Raw genomic sequence first — 19,218 nt, 5'->3', positions numbered from 1 at the left:
CCTGATCCTTTCCATCTTCTCTCCCTCTCTCCTCTCTCTAAAATCAATAAATAAAATCTCTTAAATAAATAAATAGTAAAAAAAAAAATGTCAAAACCAGTCCTAGTTTATAGGTTTTCCAAAAACCGGCGACCGGGGTGGCCCACGGACCATAGTTTATTTGTAGTCGCCTACTGGGGGTCCCTGACTGATTCCGCCCGGGATTGTTTCCAGCAGCCCTGAGAACGAGGAGCGCCTGGACCACACAGCTCCTCTCAACCTGGTGCACACTCCGGGCGCCATTTGTTTTCTAGGAGCCGGAGGCATATTGGACTGTCGAGGGAGCGAAAGGGTTCTCCCAGCGCCGAGACGAGGGGGCGGGGCTGAGAGGGGCGGGGCCGCGGGAAGGGGCGGGCCTGAGCGGCGAGGCGGGGCGGGCCGCGAGCCGGCTTCCGGACGCACAGCGCGGGAGCAAGATGGCCACTACCAAGCGTGTGCTGTACGTGGGTGAGCAGGCGCAGGTGCCAGGCGGCGTCTGGGCGAACTGATCAGAGTGGGTCCGCGCGTGGGACTGGACGCGGAGGGTGGCGAGGAGCTGTCTAGGCGAGATCTATGGTGGTATTGCTTTGCTTCAGGATGTTAGCCCGAGACGTAGAGATCTTTCTGGCTCCTTCCAAGCCCGCTAAATTCGAACAGGTACCCTTTCACCTCCTGGATCCCGGAGGAGTGGTGGAGGAATATTGTGGGCCTCCAGATCCTCGCGCCCATTCATTTTACAAACGTTCACTTGCAGCAATGGCTCAGCCCTGGCTCCTGCCCCAGTGGATGGGGTCCTCTGACTAGCCAGGTGGAAGTGAGAATAACTTAAGTCGCACAGCTTGATGAGCACTTTGGTGGGGACGGACGATGACATGGGCCTGGGTGAGAGGAGAAATGACCCCTCCGTCTGGAGAGGTGATAACAAACTCGGAATGCGGTGACGCTTTACCTGATAATCCGGATTTAACCAGGTAGCCAGAATAAAGGCCAGTGTATTTACTGAAAGGGAGCAGCAAGAGCAAAGCCCAAAGGTGTGAAATAGCCTTACACTTATGAGCAAGTGGGTCATTTTATGGAAACCCAGAGAATTGGGGAAGCAGAGGGGAAAGGGCTGACGAGGTGGGCAGGGCTCCAGTTATGAAGAGCCTGCTAAGGAGTTTGTACTTTATCTTGAGGACAGTAAGTAACCTTTGAAAGGGTTTAATCAGGGAAGTGATGGGTTAAAATCTGCAGGTTCCCCGGATCATTCCAGTTGGCTATGTGGAGGAGAGTGAGATCAGTTAAGAAGCTATTGCAGTAATTCTCGGGCTAGATGAGGGTCTGCAGGAAGGGGGAGGAGAGCAGTGTTTTTCATAAGTATGGATGAGGAAGCAGATGACTGCTCCCAAAAGACTGGATGAAACAATGCCTCCCCATAGCTATTGGATGCTAACTGGGCTGCAGGGACTTCTCAAAAGAGTTAAAGGACAGTGGCTCAGAAAGCCCTTGCCTTATTTGCAGGTGGACTTGCAGAGGAGGTGGACGACAAAGTTCTTCATGCTGCTTTTATTCCTTTTGGAGACATTACAGATATTCAGATTCCTCTGGATTATGAAACAGGTGAGTCCTTTTATTGTCTCTTATGGTCAAAATCCTCCTACTTGGAAAAGAACTTTAAGAAAAATTTTAAGTCTTATCTGACTGGTGGTGATGCAGTGGATAGAGTGTTGACCCCGGCGTTGAGGATCCAAGTTCAAAACCCCAAGGTTGCCGGCTTGAGCGTGGACTCATTTGGCTTTAGCATAGGCTCACCAGCTTGAGCGTGGGGTCGCTGGCTTGAGCTTGGGCTCATAAACATGACCCCATAGTCGCTGGCTTGAAGCCCAAGGTCACTAGCTTGATCCCAAGGTCACTGACTTGAGTAAAGGGTCACTGGCTAAGCTGGATTCCCTCTCCCCCAGTCAAGGCACATATGAGAAGCAATCAATGAACAACTAAAGTGCTGCAACTACAAGTTGATGCTTCTCATCTCTCTCCTTTCCTGTCTCTTTCTCTCTCACTAAAACAAAAAACATATAAATAAAAGACAAATGTTAAGTCTTATCACAGTATATTATATGGTAGGTTTGTAGGAAAGGTCTCCTGGAGGATGCCTAGTAGGGCAGCATGACAGTGCTCTTGACGCAGAAGGAACGTTCCGAGGCTTGTGTTTGTGAACTGTAACATAACTCTGCAGAGGCTCTTGTCTGTTGGGTTTGGGATAAAGCAATTTTCAATAGCCCAGTAGGAAGATAGATTTTTGAGCTACATGGGGCTCAAAAATGGACATGACTGTTGTTTCAAACTATCTACTGGGTACCCCACCACACCTGCTCCCTTCTTGGCAGCTGTGCTATTAATCAGGGCATCAGGAAAGTCTCGCCCTAATGATGGAGCCTTGGCCTTTGTGCACCTGGGTAAGTTTTCCTTTAATAGATATCACAGTGACAGTTCAGTTTTCTATTTTACTTCTGTTGTCATTTTTAAGATTGGAGTTTTAGGCCCAGCTCTGTTATCAGCCCTGCATGGTTGTTGCAAGGTCTTTAAACTCTCTGGCCTGGGATCTCTATCTGTAAAAAAACAAGGTTAGCTGACTGGTGGTGGAACAGTAGATAGAGCAGGGGTCGGGAACCTATGGCTTGCGAGCCAGATGTGGCTCTTTTGATGGCTGCATCTGGCTCACAGACAAACCTTTAATAAAATAATAACGTTAAAAAAAAATTCTATGGCCCTGGCCGGTTGGCTCAGTGGTAGAGCGTCGGCCTGGCGTGCAGAAGTCCTGGGTTCGATTCCCGGCCAGGGCACACAGGAGAAGTGCCCATCTGCTTCTCTACCCCTCCCCCTCTCCTTCCTCTCTGTCTCTCTCTTCCCCTCCCTCAGCCGAGGCTCCATTGGAGCAAAGATGGCCCGGGCGCTGGGGATGGCTCCTTCGCCTCTGCCCCAAGTGCTAGAGTGGCTCTGGTCGGGGCAGAGCGACACCCCGGAGGGGCAGAGCATTGCCCCCTGGTGGGCAGAGCGTCGCCCCTGGTGGGTGTGCCGGGTGGATCCCAGTCGGGCGCATGCGGGAGTCTGTCTGACTGTCTCTCCCCGTTTCCAGCTTCAGAAAAATACAAAAAAAAACAACAACAACAAAAAAAATTCTATGTATTACAATCCACTCATTTCCTACGGCTCATGTTCATGGTTGCAAGTGGCTGGAGCCAATCACAACTGTCCTCCGGGACAACACCAAATTTTTATTGGATAATGCGTAAAGTACACGAGTAGATTGTATGGCTCTCACGGAATTACATTTTAAAATATGCAGCGTTCATGGCTCTCTCAGCCAAAAAGGTTCCTGACCCCTGAGATAGAGTGTTGACTCAGAATGCTGAAGTCACGGGTTCAAAACTCCAAGGTTGCAGGCTTGAGCGCAGGTTCTCCAGCTTGAGCATTGGTTTGTAGACATGATCCCAAGGTTGCCAGCTTAAGCCCAAGGTTGCCGGCTTGAGCAAGGGGTCCCTGGCACAGCTTGAACCCAAAGTACCATCTAAAAAAAAAAAAGTTTATATTGGTTCTCTGAGGTTAGTTTGTTAATTAAACTAACCCTGCTGTGCTTGGCCTTTTAGGTAGATTAGCATTTTCCTGAGGATAAAGAATGAGTATCCTTATCCAAGTTTTAGGATTCATGCTTTATATATAGTTATGATCAAAATGTATATTTGGAATGAGTAGGTTAAATAACTTTGTTTTTTTAGTCACCTTGCAGGCAAAGGGTAAGGTTTTAATTTGGCTTTGGTAAAAGAATTGAATGATTATTTTAAAGATTAAAAGTATAGTTCATTATTCAGCTATGTTCACTAAAAAGCAAAGTTTAATATAGCTTAAAATGTTTAAACTAGGAAGAATTGAGATTTCTTCTGACAGAAGGATTGGGTAGAATTTCTACTGTCTTATCTGGATATGGCTGTGACTGGCTTTGCTTTCCTTGTGACCATCTGTTTCTTCCCATTGCCCTAAATGGTAATTACTTGTTTTTGTTTTCTCTCTTTTCAGAAAAGCACCGAGGATTTGCTTTTGTTGAATTCGAGTTGGCAGAGGTGAGAAAATGACCTGTTACCTATGTTTCAGCTTTGGTTTGTGATAGTGTTATTACTGATTACAAAAGGGAGCTGTGCTCCATTTGGGTAGGTTTCTGGGCCTCATGCTGATGCTTCCAGAGGACAAGAAGTGCTGTCTGAAGAAAAATTTGCTTCACTTAATCTAATTGTAGGCTGTGGTTTACACCGCAGAGCAGCCAGGTGCTGCCCCTAGCTCTGCCAGAGCCGCCCCAGCCCAGCTCACTGAGCCTTCTTGCCTGGCAGCACGGGTAATGATTTCTTACGCTTCCACTAGGTAGCAGATTGCTGTTCCACCTGCTCTAAAGTCAGCAGAAAGCGCTCTTTGGTAGACACACTCACAACCTAGGCAGGAACCAAAGCAGTGACTTCTTCCTGTTTTGATTTTTTGTGGGGTTACTTTGCTACTGAGTATAGGTTTAGACCCCACAAGAAGCTAAACTTGTGCCTTGTGCTTTGTCTTTCCCGGCAGGATGCTGCCGCAGCTATCGACAACATGGTACGGCTGGGAGTCTTCATTCTTCCCGAAGTTGGTTTTGGTGGTACAGAGGGGTCCTTGTTCGGATATTGGTTTGTGAATCTCCAAAGTTACAAGGTTGCAAGAGGAAGGAAAAACGGTCATGGTGCGAAAATATTCACTGTGAATTAATCACTTAGAAGATTAATCCTTATGCAAACATCCTTCCCCATTTAACAATGATATGAATCCTACTCATTCTTATTGGCCAATCTCTCACTGACTACCCCATGCGTAGGATAATAAATTTGCAAACACTGCCCAAACGGATGGCACTGTGAAATTTCTTATTTTGCGAAAGAGGCAGGATGTCATGAAGCGTTAGACCAGTTATTGAGAAGAAATCGGCAAGGATAATGACAGGGAGTGCTACTGATACAAATGCTGTGAATGTCCTGGAGAGGCCCTTGGGGAGAACTTTTGAGTGTTTGTGCCCTCTTTGAGATCCCTGTGATGTTCATATCAGATATAAAGAACAAAGATGTCACATCATACTGTTGATAGAATTTCGTTGGAAAAAATACTGCAAATTAATCAGCACCCACTACATATTTGTTCTACAAATTCGTGCATAGTTAAACCTGAATTTGAACTGTAAGGAATTCATTATTTTTAGTTTCATCACAGTGAAGTCCCAGTCAAACCTCTTTTTCCTTTTCTTTTACCATGAGGTTTTCTTCACTGCTCTAAATGGAAACACATTACGTGACCTTTCCTGGTACCGATTATCTTTGGATAGTAAGGTTCTCTTTTATTCCTGTTCTGTTACCCAGTCACCGAACATATTCCTTAGCTCAGAGAGAGATCGTTTCTCACCATTTCAGAGCTGATCTTGAATCTGAAGGTGAACTCAGGTACCTTGAAACTCTAGTTACCCTTATAACTGAACCTGGAGTTCCTGTTGGTGGCACAGTTTGCTGGCACTGAAAGGAAGGAGGTGCATGATGGCTCCAGGGAGGCAGTTTCCGGCAACCCACAGGCTGCTCTGGGCACAGAGCTTGCTGTTAGGGTCTCAGGGATTAAAGGAGAACAAATCAGAAGCATGTCTCAGAGGTGTCAGAAGGAAATGGAGAACTGTCTGACTCTTACAACCCAATAGAGGTTTTTGTTTGTTTTTACAGAGAGAGAGAGAGGGATAGATAGGGACAGAGAGATGAGAAGCATCAATCATTAGTTTTTCGTTGCGCATCGCAACATCTTAATTGTTCATTGATTGCTTTCTCATACGTGTCTTGACTGCAGGCCTTCAGCAGACCCCTTGCTTGAGCCAGCGACCTTGGGTCCAAGCTGGTGAGCTTTGCTCAAACCAGATGAGCCCTTGCTCAAGCTGGCAACTTTGGGGTCTCTAACCTGGGTCCTCTGCCTCCCAGTCCAACGCTCTATGCCACCGCCCGGTCAGGCCCCAATAGAGTTTAACCAGCTGAGTTTTCAATCTTTCCAGAATGAATCTGAGCTCTTTGGACGGACAATTCGTGTCAATTTGGCCAAACCAATGAGGATTAAGGAAGGCTCTTCCAGACCAGGTGAGTGGGCGCCGCCACAGATTCCCCATCACATCCTCCAGTGTGGCCTTGGTTGTGTTTTTATCCCTCTTGCATGGAAGTGGGTGCTGAGTGCCACTCCTGGTGGACAGGAGTAGAGGATGGTTCTTGCTGATGAAGGGAATGTGCCGCCTCTGTGGGGAGTAAAAAGAGTTTGAGCTTCTCGGAGTGATTGTTTCCATCACAGAGAAACCCTTCCTGATCTCTTATCTTGCCCAGTTTCCTTGTTCCCGGGGTATTTCACCACGGACTAGACCTGGGAAGACCGCATTTTTCCCTTGGATGTAGCTGCTTCCCTTAGCCCTGCTGAGAGCTGGACTCCAGGGCCGACATTCCCATCGGGGAATTTCCTTACCCTTGGGCGTTCCCACAGCGGACTCCTGTGGCTGCGAGGACTGCACAGCCTGGTCCACTTTGCTGACCGAAGCAGCTCAATAACAGTTGGCTGATAGCATGGATCTCCTCACATTTGTTTGATTTTTGCCCTTCAGTTTGGTCGGATGATGACTGGCTGAAGAAGTTCTCTGGGAAGACTCTGGAAGAGAACAGAGAGGAAGAGGGGGCGGAGCCTCCCAAAGCCGAAATGCAGGAGGTGAGAGCGGAGGCCAGGCCGTGCTTCTGGAGCAGAGGCTGCCTTCCACAGGAGGCTTCTTTTTAAATTTTATGGAAATTTGAAAATACATATACAAAGGCAGAGAGAATGAAAAATGAACTCTTAGTACTTTGGTGAAGGCGGTATTGCGTGAACTAAAGAGAAGCCATAGCCTCTCATCCTTGTGCTCTGGGTAATGAACTTGTCAGCCCCTTAGCTCAGGTTAGGTACTGATTTGTGATTGGCAGCTGACAAGGAGGAAGGCCACCATGAGAAAGGGTAGTGAGTCCTCCTCATCACTCCTGGTCAGCCCTCTGCCTTCACTGAAGCGTTTGACAACAAGCTCACAGTAATTCTGTTCTTTCCCTGACACAGGAGAGGCAGGGCAGGGCAGTGGTACCATCCCTGCGGTCTCTACCCAGGTTTCAGGTGCTCCTTCCTCGGGGAAGCCCGCTTTGCACCTTCTCCTGGTTCTCAGCATGCAGCGTTCCTCTCTGATCACTGCTTCCCCGGCTTCTCCCCTCCCCTCGTGAATATTGCTTCTTTCTTGGCTCATGGCATCACTCTCTTCTTCTGGCCAAAGAAGTAGCAGTCAGTCTGATCTTTCACAACCTCTACTGTGCTGTTGACTTTCATGGTCTCTATTTGTAGCGTTGAGCTTCAGACATTGTGCTGCACGTCTCACAAGTAGCTTCAAGGTGCCTAAAATAGGTGCTCTCGCTTCCCCAATCCTGTTCTTCCTGTATTCTCCAGCTTGTTAAGTTGCCACCATCCATCCACACATGGACCTAAGCCAAAAATTTGGATATCTTGTAAAGCAGAGCATGTAAATGGCCTTCACAGTCAAGGAATAACCCTAGATCATCTAGACCCCTCTTTAAAATAGACGGCATATCGTCATATCCTCCTAGTCCTTCTCTTACATCTTCCTGAATCCCTCCTCCCTGATTGTCCCATCGTTCTAATTTAGCTTCTCATCTCATTTGGGTGATTCCAGTAGCTCCCTAAGTAGTCTTCTGGCTGGAATGCTCTCTCCTTCAGTCTTTCATAAAGGCTCGAACTATCTTTTTAAGGCACAAGACCAATCATCTGACTCGCCTGCTGAGAGCTTTTCTGTGCCTCTCCATCACCTGTCTCATGGGAAAAAGTCCAAGAGGGACTCTCCAAGTTCTTGCCCCTGCCCCCCTCTGTGGTCTCAGTTCCCCTCTGGACGTTACAGCCCCCGCCTTGAAGCTCTTGGTAAAACCAGCCTCTGCGTTTCCCCGCTATGTCTTTGTTTTTGTACAGTCTACTCAAGTGCTTACAGTATTGCCTTTCCCTTTCTAGGCAGTGAACTGTGAGGATATTATGCATCTCGTTAAGAAACGTCAGGCGGGGTAATGTGATTAAGAGCAGCGAATGGGTGGGTGGTGTGCGTGGTTTAGGTTTAAATTCCAGCGTTACCACTTACCACCTTTGTGACCTTGAGCAAGTTACTGAACTTCATTGTGCCTTGGTTCCCCACCTATAAGATGAGAATAGTAGGGGTCCTGATCCCATAGATGGTTATGAGGACTAGATGCACTAATGTACATAAAACATTTAGAATAGCGGTTCTGTATGTGGCAGGTGCTGCGGGAGTATTTGCTGCTACTACTGTGTTGCTACTGTTGTTAGCAGAAGTGATAGTAATAGTCTCCTAGGTACATATGTTAAACTGAACCACAGACAAGTTACAAACCTTTGACTTTTCTCTTTGGAACAAATGTGACGGCTGTATTACACGTCTTGTCCTCTGTTTAGCTTTGTCGACTTGAGTATAAAACAAGACCCCCTCAACCTCCTCCATTGTCTTCTGAGCACTTAGGCCCAAGCCAGTGGGCTGCCCTCCTTGCTTCCATTGTAGCCAGCCTTTGGATACACAGGGCTGAGCATAGAATGAGGGGATAGTGTTACATAAATGGGTCCGTTTAACTGGAGTAAGGTGGGTGGGCTTGAGCTGGGTGTGTGGGTGTTGAGAGTTGTGTTGGGCCAGAACAGTTACTCTGTGACCGCAGGGAGGGTGAAACAGGTTGATGTGTCTGAGGGCGAGTGTGAGGAGTAACGTGCCGGCAGGGTGGGGCTCGAGTTAGATGGCGCTGAGGCCTCCTGTCACTAGGTGTCCAGCTGGGGGCTGTGGCCGTAGCCTCTGCCCGAGGCCTTCCCTGTCCACACCTGGCTCCAGTCCGCACACTGCAGTTGGGTTCTGGGTGCGTATTCAGAAGAACACTGGTTCTCCTACTCGGGGAGTCAGGGAGTTCTCTCTAACCTGGTGATTTCCTCTGCACCTAGGGAGAGCTCACCACGAAAAAGGCTCGGTCAAATCCTCAGGTGTACATGGACATCAAGATCGGGAACAAGCCAGCCGGCCGCATCCAGATGCTCCTGCGTTCAGACGTCGTTCCCATGACAGCAGGTGAGCAGGGCTCCGCTCAGGACTGCCAGGAAGCTGGTGGGCGAGCAGTGAGCCTTCCCAGGGTTCTCCACTGCGTCAGTTCTGGTGCCCTTGACAGTGATCCTGACCTGAGTAGTTTTGATCCAGAAATCTAGTAACAGATGAGTCAGAGCAGCTGTTTTTGAGGCATTATATTTAAAACTTAAGTCCTTTTATCCTTTCCTCGTCTAGTCTTCGCTAGAATTAACTATTAACTAAGTTTGAGTATTCATTCTTTCCAGTTTGTTAAATATTGACTTCTATTTGTTCTTTCTTAATCTAAATTTTGTTATATAAACATACAGATTTAAAAATCAACTTCACATGCTTGTTTTGATAAAATAGCAATTCCCTGTGCTGTCCTGCCATTCTGCCCTATCACTAACATTGTTTTCTGTTCCTCAGGGGCAGGCAATTTCAACTCTTATTGACATTTCATTTTATTTCCATATTAGTAGATAACAGGTTTATCTTGCTACTTCCTGGTTTTTTCATGAGAGAAGGGAAGATAGACAGACTCCCGCATGTGTCCCCACCAGAATACACCTGGCAACCCTCGTCTGGGACTGATGCTCTGCCCATTTGGGGCCCATGCTCACAACTGAGTTATTTTTAGCTCCTGGGGCTGAGGCTCCAAGGAGCCATCCTCAGCACCCTGGGCCAGTGCACTGGAACCAATCAAGCCACTGGCTGCAGGAGCAGAAGAGAGAGAAGTGGGAGAGGGAGGGATGAAGAAGCAGATGGTCACTTCTCCTGTGTGCCCTGACCAGTAATCGAACCTGGGATATCCACACACCGGGCTGATGTTCTATTACTGAGCCAACTGGCCAAGGCCTTCCCTGGAAATCTTAATTGTCTTGCTTTCACATTTGCTTAGTCCTCCATGCATTTATTCCTGATTCTCTGCCAATTTCTCCAGACTGTATGAATCTCTCATAATGTTCATCATATCAGATATTCCGTCAGTTTCACTCTCGGGTAGCTCCTCCTCGGAACCTTGTGACGTGCTCCAGCCTGGTCCCGTTGCTTTCCAGGCCCACTGCATAGCTGTTGTCATGGGGCCTCCTATTTTCATGTCTTATGTTACTACCTCTGTTTTCTTCTTTTTTGGTTTACACCCTTATTTCAGTACAGGACATAATTCTGTAGCTTCTGCAGAAAAGCGCTTGGGAAGCAATTTCTTTCAGACTGATGTCTGAAAATGTCTACCTTCCCACTTGATTGGTAGGTAGGGTGTAGATTCTAGGGAAGGCTAATGCCGTTCTGATGCTTGGTCCTTTATACAAAACCCCTTTCTTTTCCTGTCTAGAGTGATGCTGTCCAGTATGGTCGTCATTAGCCACATTGACTATTTAAATTTAATTAGATGACACTAGTCAAGTGCTTAATAACATTAGATAATGCTGGCTTTCAACCACATTTACTGTTTTTAGAACTACCTTCACCCTTGTATCTGAACTTTTGGTGTTTCTGCAACATAAATTGAGTTGCTTCTCAGCTTTACCAGTTTAATTAAGATTCAGCTTTCTTAGGTCTATTATATCAGTTATGACTCATCTATTTGTTTTCAAGCTTTCAAAAAAAATTTTGTTGCTGTTGTCTCTTCTCTCTTTTCTTTTTCATTTTATCCATTTTTAAGTGTATAATTCAGTGGCATTAATTGCAATCACAATGTGTACAAGCATCACCAGTATCTATTTTCAAATATTTTTCATTATCCCAAACAAATTCTGTACCCACTGGACAAGAACTCCCCATTCACCTCTCCCCCAGCTCCTGGAAACCTCTGATCTACTCTGTCTCTCTCTCTCTCTCTCTCTCTCTCTGGATCTGCCTATTCTTGATATTTCATATTAATATTAATAGAATCATAATAGTTATCCTTTTGTGTCTGGCTTATCTCGCTTAGCATAATGTTTTCAAGTGTCGTCTGTGCCGTAACCTGTGTCAGTACTGCACTCATTTTTATGGCCAAACAGTACCATGTTTTGTTTACCCATTCCTTTGTTGATGGACACTTGAACACTGCCTCCACTTTCTGGCTATTGTGAGTAATGCTGCTATGAATGTTCATAATACTCATTTGTGTTTAAATCTTTGTTTTCAATTTTTGGGGGTATATAAGAGTGGAAATGCTAGATCATAAAGTTATTTATATTTAACTTTTTTTTTTAGCACGCGATAGAGACAGGAAGGAAGAGAGCTGAGAAGCACCAACTCATAGTTGTGGCACTTTAATTGTTCATTGGTTGTTTTTTCATATGTGCCTTGATTGAGGGCTCCAGCCAAGTCAACGACCCCTTGCTCAAGCCAGTGACCATAGGATCATGTCTATGATCCCACATTCAAGCCAGTGGCCCCGTGCCCAAGCCCGTGACCTCAGGGTTTTGAAACTGGGTCCTCAGCATCCCAGGTTGATTCTCTATCCACTGTGCCACCACCTGGTCAGGCATTATGTTTAACTTTTTTTTTTATTAAATTTTTTTTTTATTTTTTTTATTTCATTTTAGAGACGGGGGGGGGGGAGAGAGAGAGAGAGAGAGAGAGAGAAGGTGGAGGAGCAGGAAGCATCACCTCCATATGTGCCTTGACCAGGCAAGCCAGGGTTTTGAACTGGCAACCTCAGTGTTTCCAGGTTAATGCTTTATCCACTGCGCCACCACAGGTCAGGCTATGTTTAACTTTTTGAGGAACTGCCAAACTGTCGAAGCTGCACCGTTTTACATTTCACCAGCAATGGATAAGGATCCCAAATTCTCCACAGCCTTACCAACACTTGTTATTTTTTATCTTAACCATCCTAGTAGATGTGAAGTGGTATTTCATTATGGTTTTAACATTTCCCTGATGAATAATGTTGAACATCTATTTATGTGCTTTATTGGCCATTGTTTATCTTCTTTGCAGAAATATCTATTCCAGTGTCTTGCCCATTTATTAACTGAGCTTTTGGTCTTTTATTTAGTTATATATTTTGGATATTAAATCCTTATCAGATACAATTTACAAATATTTTCTCCCATTGTATGGGTTGCCTTTTCACTCTTATGAGTGTCCTTTGATGCATAAAAGTTTTTAATTTTGATGAAGTCTAACATACATGTTTTTTCTCTTATCAGCACTTTTCAGTGTCATTTTTAAGAAACAGTTGCCAAATTCAAAGTCACTAAGATTTGCCCCTGTGTTTTCTTCTAAGATTCTGTTTGGTTTTTCCTTTAAAAAATTACTTTGCCACCGCCTGACCAGGTGGTGGCAGAGTGGATAGAGCGTTGGACTGGGATGTGGAAGGACCCAGGTTCGAGACCCTGAGGTCACCAGCTTGAGCGCAGGCTCATCTGGTTTGAGCAAAAAGCTCACCAGCTTGGACCCAAGGTCTCTGGCTCGAGCAAGGGGTTACTTGGTCTGCTGAAGGCCCACGGTCAAGCACATATGAGAAAGCAATCAATGAACAACTAAGGTGTCGCAATGAAAAACTGATGATTGATGCTTCTCATCTCTCTCCATTCCTGTCTGTCTGTCCCTATCTATCCCTCTCTCTGACTCTCTGTCCCTGTAAAAAAAAAAAAAAAAAAATTACTTTGTCACCACCTGACCTGTGGTGGTGTAGTGAATAAAGCATCAACCTAGAATGCTGAGTTCATCAGTTCGAAACCCAGGGCTTGCGGGTCAAGGCACATATGAGAGGCAACTACAAGCTGATGCTTCCCATTCCTGCCCCCCACCTCTGTCTCTCCCTTCTCTCTAAAACTAATAAATAAAATTTTTTTTTGTTGTTCTTTTTATTTTTATTTTTAAACTGAAGCTGGAAACAGGGAGAGACAGTCAGACAGACTCCCGCATGCGCCCGACCGGGATCCACCTGGCACGCCCACCAGGGGCGACGCTCTGCCCACCAGGAGGCGATGCTCTGCCCCTCCGGGGCATTGCTCTGTCATGACCAGAGCCACTCTAGCACCTGGGGCAGAGGCCAAGGAGCCATCCCCAGCGCCCGGGCCATCTTTGCTCCAATGGAGCCTTGGCTGCGGGAGGGAAAGAGAGAGACAGAGAGGAAGGGGGGGGGGTGGAGAAGCAAATGGGCGCTTCTCCTATGTGCCCTGGCCGGGAATCGAACCCGGGTCCCCCGCACGCCAGGCCGACGCTCTACCACTGAGCCAACCGGCCAGGGCCTCTTTATGTATTTTTAAGGCTTTTTTTCAATTTAATATTCTTTTAATATGTTTTAATTAATATATTTTCTATTTTTTAATGTTTTTACTTTTTTAGGCTAGAAAATGCTTGTTTCACCACAAAAATAACTAAAATAATAAATATATAAAAATATCTATATATTGCAAAATCCCATGATATAGTGAAGAATTCACGATACAATATTAGATATATACAATTTAAAAATCCACGATACAGTGAGACCGCGAAAAGTGAACCACGACGTGGCGAGGGACGACTGTATAGTTTTCCGATTCTAGGTAGAGGCAGAGTGTTTGTTTGCTTGTTTTGTTTTTTAGCCTGAACACCTTTTCCTTTCTCAACCACAGAGAATTTCCGGTGCCTGTGCACCCATGAGAAGGGCTTTGGCTTCAAGGGCAGCAGCTTCCACCGCATCATCCCCCAGTTCATGTGCCAGGGCGGCGATTTCACGAACCACAATGGCACTGGGGGCAAGTCCATCTACGGGAAGAAGTTTGACGATGAGAACTTTATCCTCAAGCACACAGGACCAGGTGGGACCCGATCGATGGGTGGTGACGAGTGGGGCTGGGGCAGGCTGGCAGTGCAGGATGGAGCCATGCCCATCCCCCACCATGTTCACACTGCCTGTAGCCTTGCTTTGATTCGTGGTCTGCTGTTATCAACTTTTTCTCACTGCCTGACCCTCACTGCCCCCTCTCCCTATCAGACTTACCCAGTAAAAGATCTCAGTGGTTGCTCCCCCAGCAACTGGAGAAAAACACAGAACTGTACTGAGTGGTCCCACTTGAAGTTTATGAACACAGTTCTTCCGAGGAACCTGGTTCAGACCTACTAGGTTTCCTTAGTTAATGCTCAGTCCCAGAGATGGCAGTTCCATACCTTCCGTCACTCCTGAGGCCCGCACAGCGCCCTCGGCCTCAGCTGTGCGGCCACGGGCATCTCTCCACATGCCTACTCTGACTTCCCTAGAGTACAGGGAGGAGCTATCTCCTGCAGCCATCCCCTCTCCCCTACTCAGGGGCCTGGCTTCTCAATTGTTCCCACCTCTACTCTGCCTTGCTGCCTTGTGTACTCCATTCCCCTGCTCTGCCAGAGAGCTCATCAACGTAAAAACGTGGTATCAATCAGAAATCACCCTTTGACTCATGTCCCCTCCCTCAGCTCTCACCCAGGCCTCTGGTCCCCTTTCTAAACAAAACTTCTTGAAAGGTGTGTAGACCTCCTGCTTCCTATTCTCTCTGTACTCCTCCATCCCCACCTATGCACTCTCAGAGATGCCAACAGCCAGGTCTCGGCCCCTCTTCCCCCTCCTAGCAGCACTGCACGGCTCACCCGTGCCCCTGAATCGTTCTGCACTTGGCTGTAGCACTCTCCCCCCTCTTCTAGTTTTCATTTTACCTAATTGGCTCCTTTTTCTCAGTCTCTGCTGACTCCTCTTCCTGACCCCTAAAAATCGACGTAGCTCAGAGCTTGGTCTTTTTTATTCTCCATAGAAGCCTGGTGCCCGTTGCCCCCTTTTTCTAACTGATCGTTTGCAGTACCCTTCACTGTGCTGAGGCAGAATTCATGGATGCTATATCCTGCCTACCCACAAAATTATTTTAAAAATCAAATTTAAGCTACCACTCCCAAATCAGTAATATTCTAAACTAATAGAACATCAAAGGAAAATAAGTTGTAGTAGAATCTGGGTTTCCATATGTTCAAGCACAACTATACCAGATGACAGTGAATTGTTCAGGTGCAGCAGCTAGAATGCAGGTGGGCATGTGGACCAGCAGCTTGGACACCATGAGCAATACTGCTTCTGGTGACATGATTTTGTGGATTGGTGAATACAGTTGGTTAAATTCTGACTTAAACAGCCTGACCAGGTGGTGGCACAGTGGATAGAACGTCAGACTGGGATGCCGAGGACCCAGGTTCGAGACCCCAAGGTCGCCAGCTTGAGCACAGACTCATCTGGATTGAGCAAAACTCACCAGCTTGGACCCAAGGTTGCTGGCTCCAGCAAGGGGTTACTCGGTCTGCTGTAGGCCTGCGGTCAAGGCACATGTGAGAAAGCAATCAATGAACAACTAAGGTGTCACATGAAAAACTTACGATTGATGTTTCTCATTTCTCTCTGTTCCTGTCTGTCTGTCCCTATCTATCCCTCTCTGACTCTCTCTCTTTCTTCTCTCTCTCTGTAATAAAAAAAAAATAAATTCTGACTTAAACAAAAACAGTATTCTCTTGATTTACATAGTAGTTGCACATAACAATTTTTGGGTTAGATGTGTAATGGAGTTGGGTTTTAGGTACACATAGTGGTAAAAAGACCATCCACCCATACCCATGTCTGGTAGGACATTTGACAGTTCTTTATTGGGTGGGACTGCAAAATATCTAGCATTTTAGACCCCCTCCCACTAATGCCAGTAGCACTCTTTTTGGCCAGAGGCCGCCACCATTGTGGCCATGCACATGCAGGTTCTCATTGGATTCGGGCAGACGGTAAAGAAACAGTGGAGCCAAAAAATGGTGGGCCATTCCTTTATTGTAGTCTCATACTGGCCGATGAGCAAACACACAGGGAAAGTAGTTCCCTTTCATTCAGGGCTCCCAAAGCCACTGACACATTATCTGGTTCCACAACCAGGAGGATCTTCTCTGGTTTCTCCTAGAATCAAAGGCCTCATCAGTCTCGGCGGAGCTCGCAAAGCCCCTCAGCTCTGGTTCCCCGTCTGCACACTTTCTCACTTCTCTGCTGACATGGCTTCTTCCTCAGCAGGCTGCTTTCTCTCCTCTCTCACTCTGCAAACATGGCTTCTTCCCTCTCTTCCTTTCTTCCTTTCTCTCTCCCTCCCTCTTCTCTCTAAAACAGGCTGGGGGCAATTAAAAATCCTCCCCCAGCAAACATTAGCAAAACAGTGCCCTTTCCCAAGCAGGAAGGTAATTTGCGATTTCACAGATCACATATACCTGGTGCTGCCCAGCCCCCAATGCAAACTATATATTAAATATAAGCGAGCAAACATAAAAATCATATTTTACAAACTTATTCCACCAACACACTCCATAATACACACTGATAATTAAAAACATTTAAATTTCCAAAGGGCCTCTAGGAACAGGATCAACCCCATTAAGAACCACTGGCCAAGGCAAACATCCGGTTCCCGGGCTTTCAGTCATGTCTCCGATTCTCCTCCCACACATCCGTCTCCAGGCCTATCGATCTCTCCCTGTCGTCTCCCCTTGGGGCCCCCGTGGCTTCTCCTGCCCAACAACTGTCTTCTCTCCAAACTTTTCCTCCAGTCTTCCTGTTTCAGTCAGTGACACCACCATCCACCCAGCCAATGAGTCAGAAACTCAGGACTCACCCTGGACCCCTCTCCTCTCACCCGTGTGTCAGATGCTTCTGTCTTCAGTCACCTCCTGGTCCGCTGCTCTCCGCCCTCCTCCACAGCCAGGTGCCCGAGCTCACCTCTGGTTCCGCTCTTGCCTCTTCCCCGTTGTGGCATGGCGAGAGGAGTCAGAGCGGTCTCTCTAATGGAAAACCAGTCACATCCTTCTGCTGACAGCCCTCCGGGGCCGCATGGCCTGTGGGATCCAGTCCAGCAGGGCCGCCCCTCCCCCAGCTCCCTGACCTGCTCCCTCTGTGTCCCCACCGTCCCCACCGCAGCCTCGCTGTTCCTCACACCCCAGAGCTCGCTCCCCTTGGGTCTCAGCAGGTGCTGCTTCCTGTCTGGAGCGTCTTCCTCCAGTTTCCACAGGGTTCACCCCCACCTCCTTCAGGTGTCACACGGGTCACTGCGTCCGAGGGACTCACCCTGACCTCCCTCTCTAAACGGGCTTCCTGCCACCTCACTCTTCTGTTAAGTCCGTTTCCGTTACCCACTTACTACCTGAAATTACGTTATAATTCATTCACTTATTTTCTGTCTCCCTTCTGAGAACCTCGGCCTCAGGCGGGCAGGACGCAGACGGTCTTTCACCGTTGTGTTCTGGAACAGTGTCTGACACATAGTAAACACACAATGAGTATTAGGATTTTTTTTGAGAGACAGAGAGAAAGGGAGAGGGATGAGAAACATCGAGTCCTAGTTACATCACTTTAGTTGTTCACTGATTGCTTCTCATATGTGCCTTGATCGGGGGGCTCCAGCCGAGCCGGGACCCCTTGCTGCAGCCAGTGACCTTGAGCTCATGTTGATGCTTTCAAGTCAGTGACTTTGGGGTTTCAAACCTGGGACCTCAGCATCCCAGGTCAATGCTCTCTCCACTGCGCCACCACTGGCCAGGTGAGTACTGTATTTGAATATTTAAAGCAGGTGTTCATAGGGCTGGTCTGTGTGTCAGACTCCCTGCTCTGCTCTGAGAGTGGAATGGGACTTGGTCCCCGTCCACAGGGAGCACACAGTGCGGAGGCCCAGTGTGAGGAGTGGGCCTTCTCACCGCCGCAGGCGAGCTACAGCTCCTCGTGCTGCACCACTCGCCCGACACCTGGGCCTCCTAGACTAAAGTCAGATGTCTCCTCTAGAGAGCCTCCCGTGATAGTGCCACAGCATCCATCACTCTCCCCACCCCAGTCTCCTATGTGGCTGCCCCTTGTGCCTCCATTCCCTGCGTCACTGGGCTTCACTCTGTCATGGCTGTCATGGCACAGTTCTCCGTTGAGTGACTCTTCCACTAGACTGAGTTCCACCAGAGCTGGGACAGTGTCCCCAGGGCTCAACGGGCATCTGGTTACAAAGTAGACAATAATTATTTCCTGAGTGAATGAATAAAAGGACAAACCAGTATGAAATGATTGAAACAACCCTGTTCACCATTTCACTGTCAGTTAAGTGGAAGGCAGATCGCATGGTCTGTCCATCCCAGAGTCTGCCTGGCTGAGGAGCCGCTGTGGAGGGAGTGCACCTGCTGGTTCCTCCCCCAGGCCTACTTTTTTTTTTTCTTTTTCTTTAGAAATTAAATGTAATGGGGTGACATTGATCAATGAGTACATAGGTTTCAGGTGAACGTCTCTATAGCATTTGAACTGTTGTTTGCATTGTGTGCCCATCACCCAAAGGTCTGCTTTCTATGGCCAACTCCGGCCCAAACACCAACGGCTCCCAGTTCTTCCTGACGTGTGACAAGACAGACTGGCTGGATGGCAAGCACGTGGTGTTTGGGGAGATCACGGAAGGCCTGGATGTCTTGCGGCAGATTGAGGTGGGTGACTGCCCAGACCCTTGGTGCACAGCCCTGTGGGACAATGGGAGCAGGTGTCCTGTGTCCTGGAGAAAGGGGCTCAGCTGCTCAGGTTGGGAGTGGGAGGTGGGATGAGTGTCCCTGAGTCTCCCTTTAATCCTCACCCTCCCTCCCTGGTTCTTTATCTTCTGTTCTGCCCACAAAGGCCCAGGGAAGCAAGGATGGAAAGCCAAAGGAGAAGGTGATCATCTCCGACTGTGGGGAGTATGTGTGAGGGGCTTTCTGCACTGCCCTGCGCATCCAGGACCAGCAGCCCCGGGGACCCAGCACTTCTTAAGTGGGTCTGTGTCATGGCCCGTCTCGGGGTCCGCTTGGAGCAGCTCCTCGGCAGGCACGGCCGGGGCTTCCTCTGGCTCTTTGCCAAGCATGGCCGTGGGCCCGGGAGCTGGCACAGGTGCTTCCCTGCCCACCATGGATGGCTGTGCATATCCTTTCTACACCTTCGCTGCCAGGGCCTCTCCTGGGCCCACAAGTGTAGCTTCTGGACGTTTATTTTACCAGATACAGTAAATTTCAGAAAAAAAATGATGACTTCAGTCTTTTCTCTCTTG

The 19,218-nt window shown here is 47.7% G+C and overlaps 1 protein-coding gene across 2 annotated transcripts; it reads left to right on the top strand.

Moving 5' to 3' along the window:
- The first annotated feature begins 419 nt into the window (after positions 1-419).
- On the top strand, positions 420-19,195 carry PPIE (peptidylprolyl isomerase E). Of its 2 annotated transcripts, XM_066269567.1 has the most exons (11): positions 587-675; positions 773-933; positions 1,519-1,617; positions 4,072-4,115; positions 4,606-4,632; positions 6,092-6,173; positions 6,683-6,783; positions 9,094-9,217; positions 13,771-13,956; positions 18,486-18,628; positions 18,813-19,195. In XM_066269567.1, exons 2-11 carry the CDS (start codon positions 861-863, stop codon positions 18,879-18,881), a joined length of 948 nt encoding a protein of 315 aa, XP_066125664.1. In that variant the 5' UTR covers positions 587-675; positions 773-860; the 3' UTR covers positions 18,882-19,195. The 2 variants fall into 2 exon arrangements, with proteins under 2 accessions (XP_066125665.1, XP_066125664.1); XM_066269568.1 differs by lacking the exons at positions 587-675; positions 773-933 and adding an exon at positions 420-486.
- The last annotated feature ends 23 nt before the right edge of the window (positions 19,196-19,218 follow it).

Source organism: Saccopteryx bilineata, chromosome 3 (assembly GCF_036850765.1).
Source record: "Saccopteryx bilineata isolate mSacBil1 chromosome 3, mSacBil1_pri_phased_curated, whole genome shotgun sequence".
NCBI lineage: Eukaryota > Metazoa > Chordata > Mammalia > Chiroptera > Emballonuridae > Saccopteryx > Saccopteryx bilineata.
Note: the sequence above shows the minus strand (reverse complement) of the source record. Positions and strands in the feature narration are given on the sequence as shown.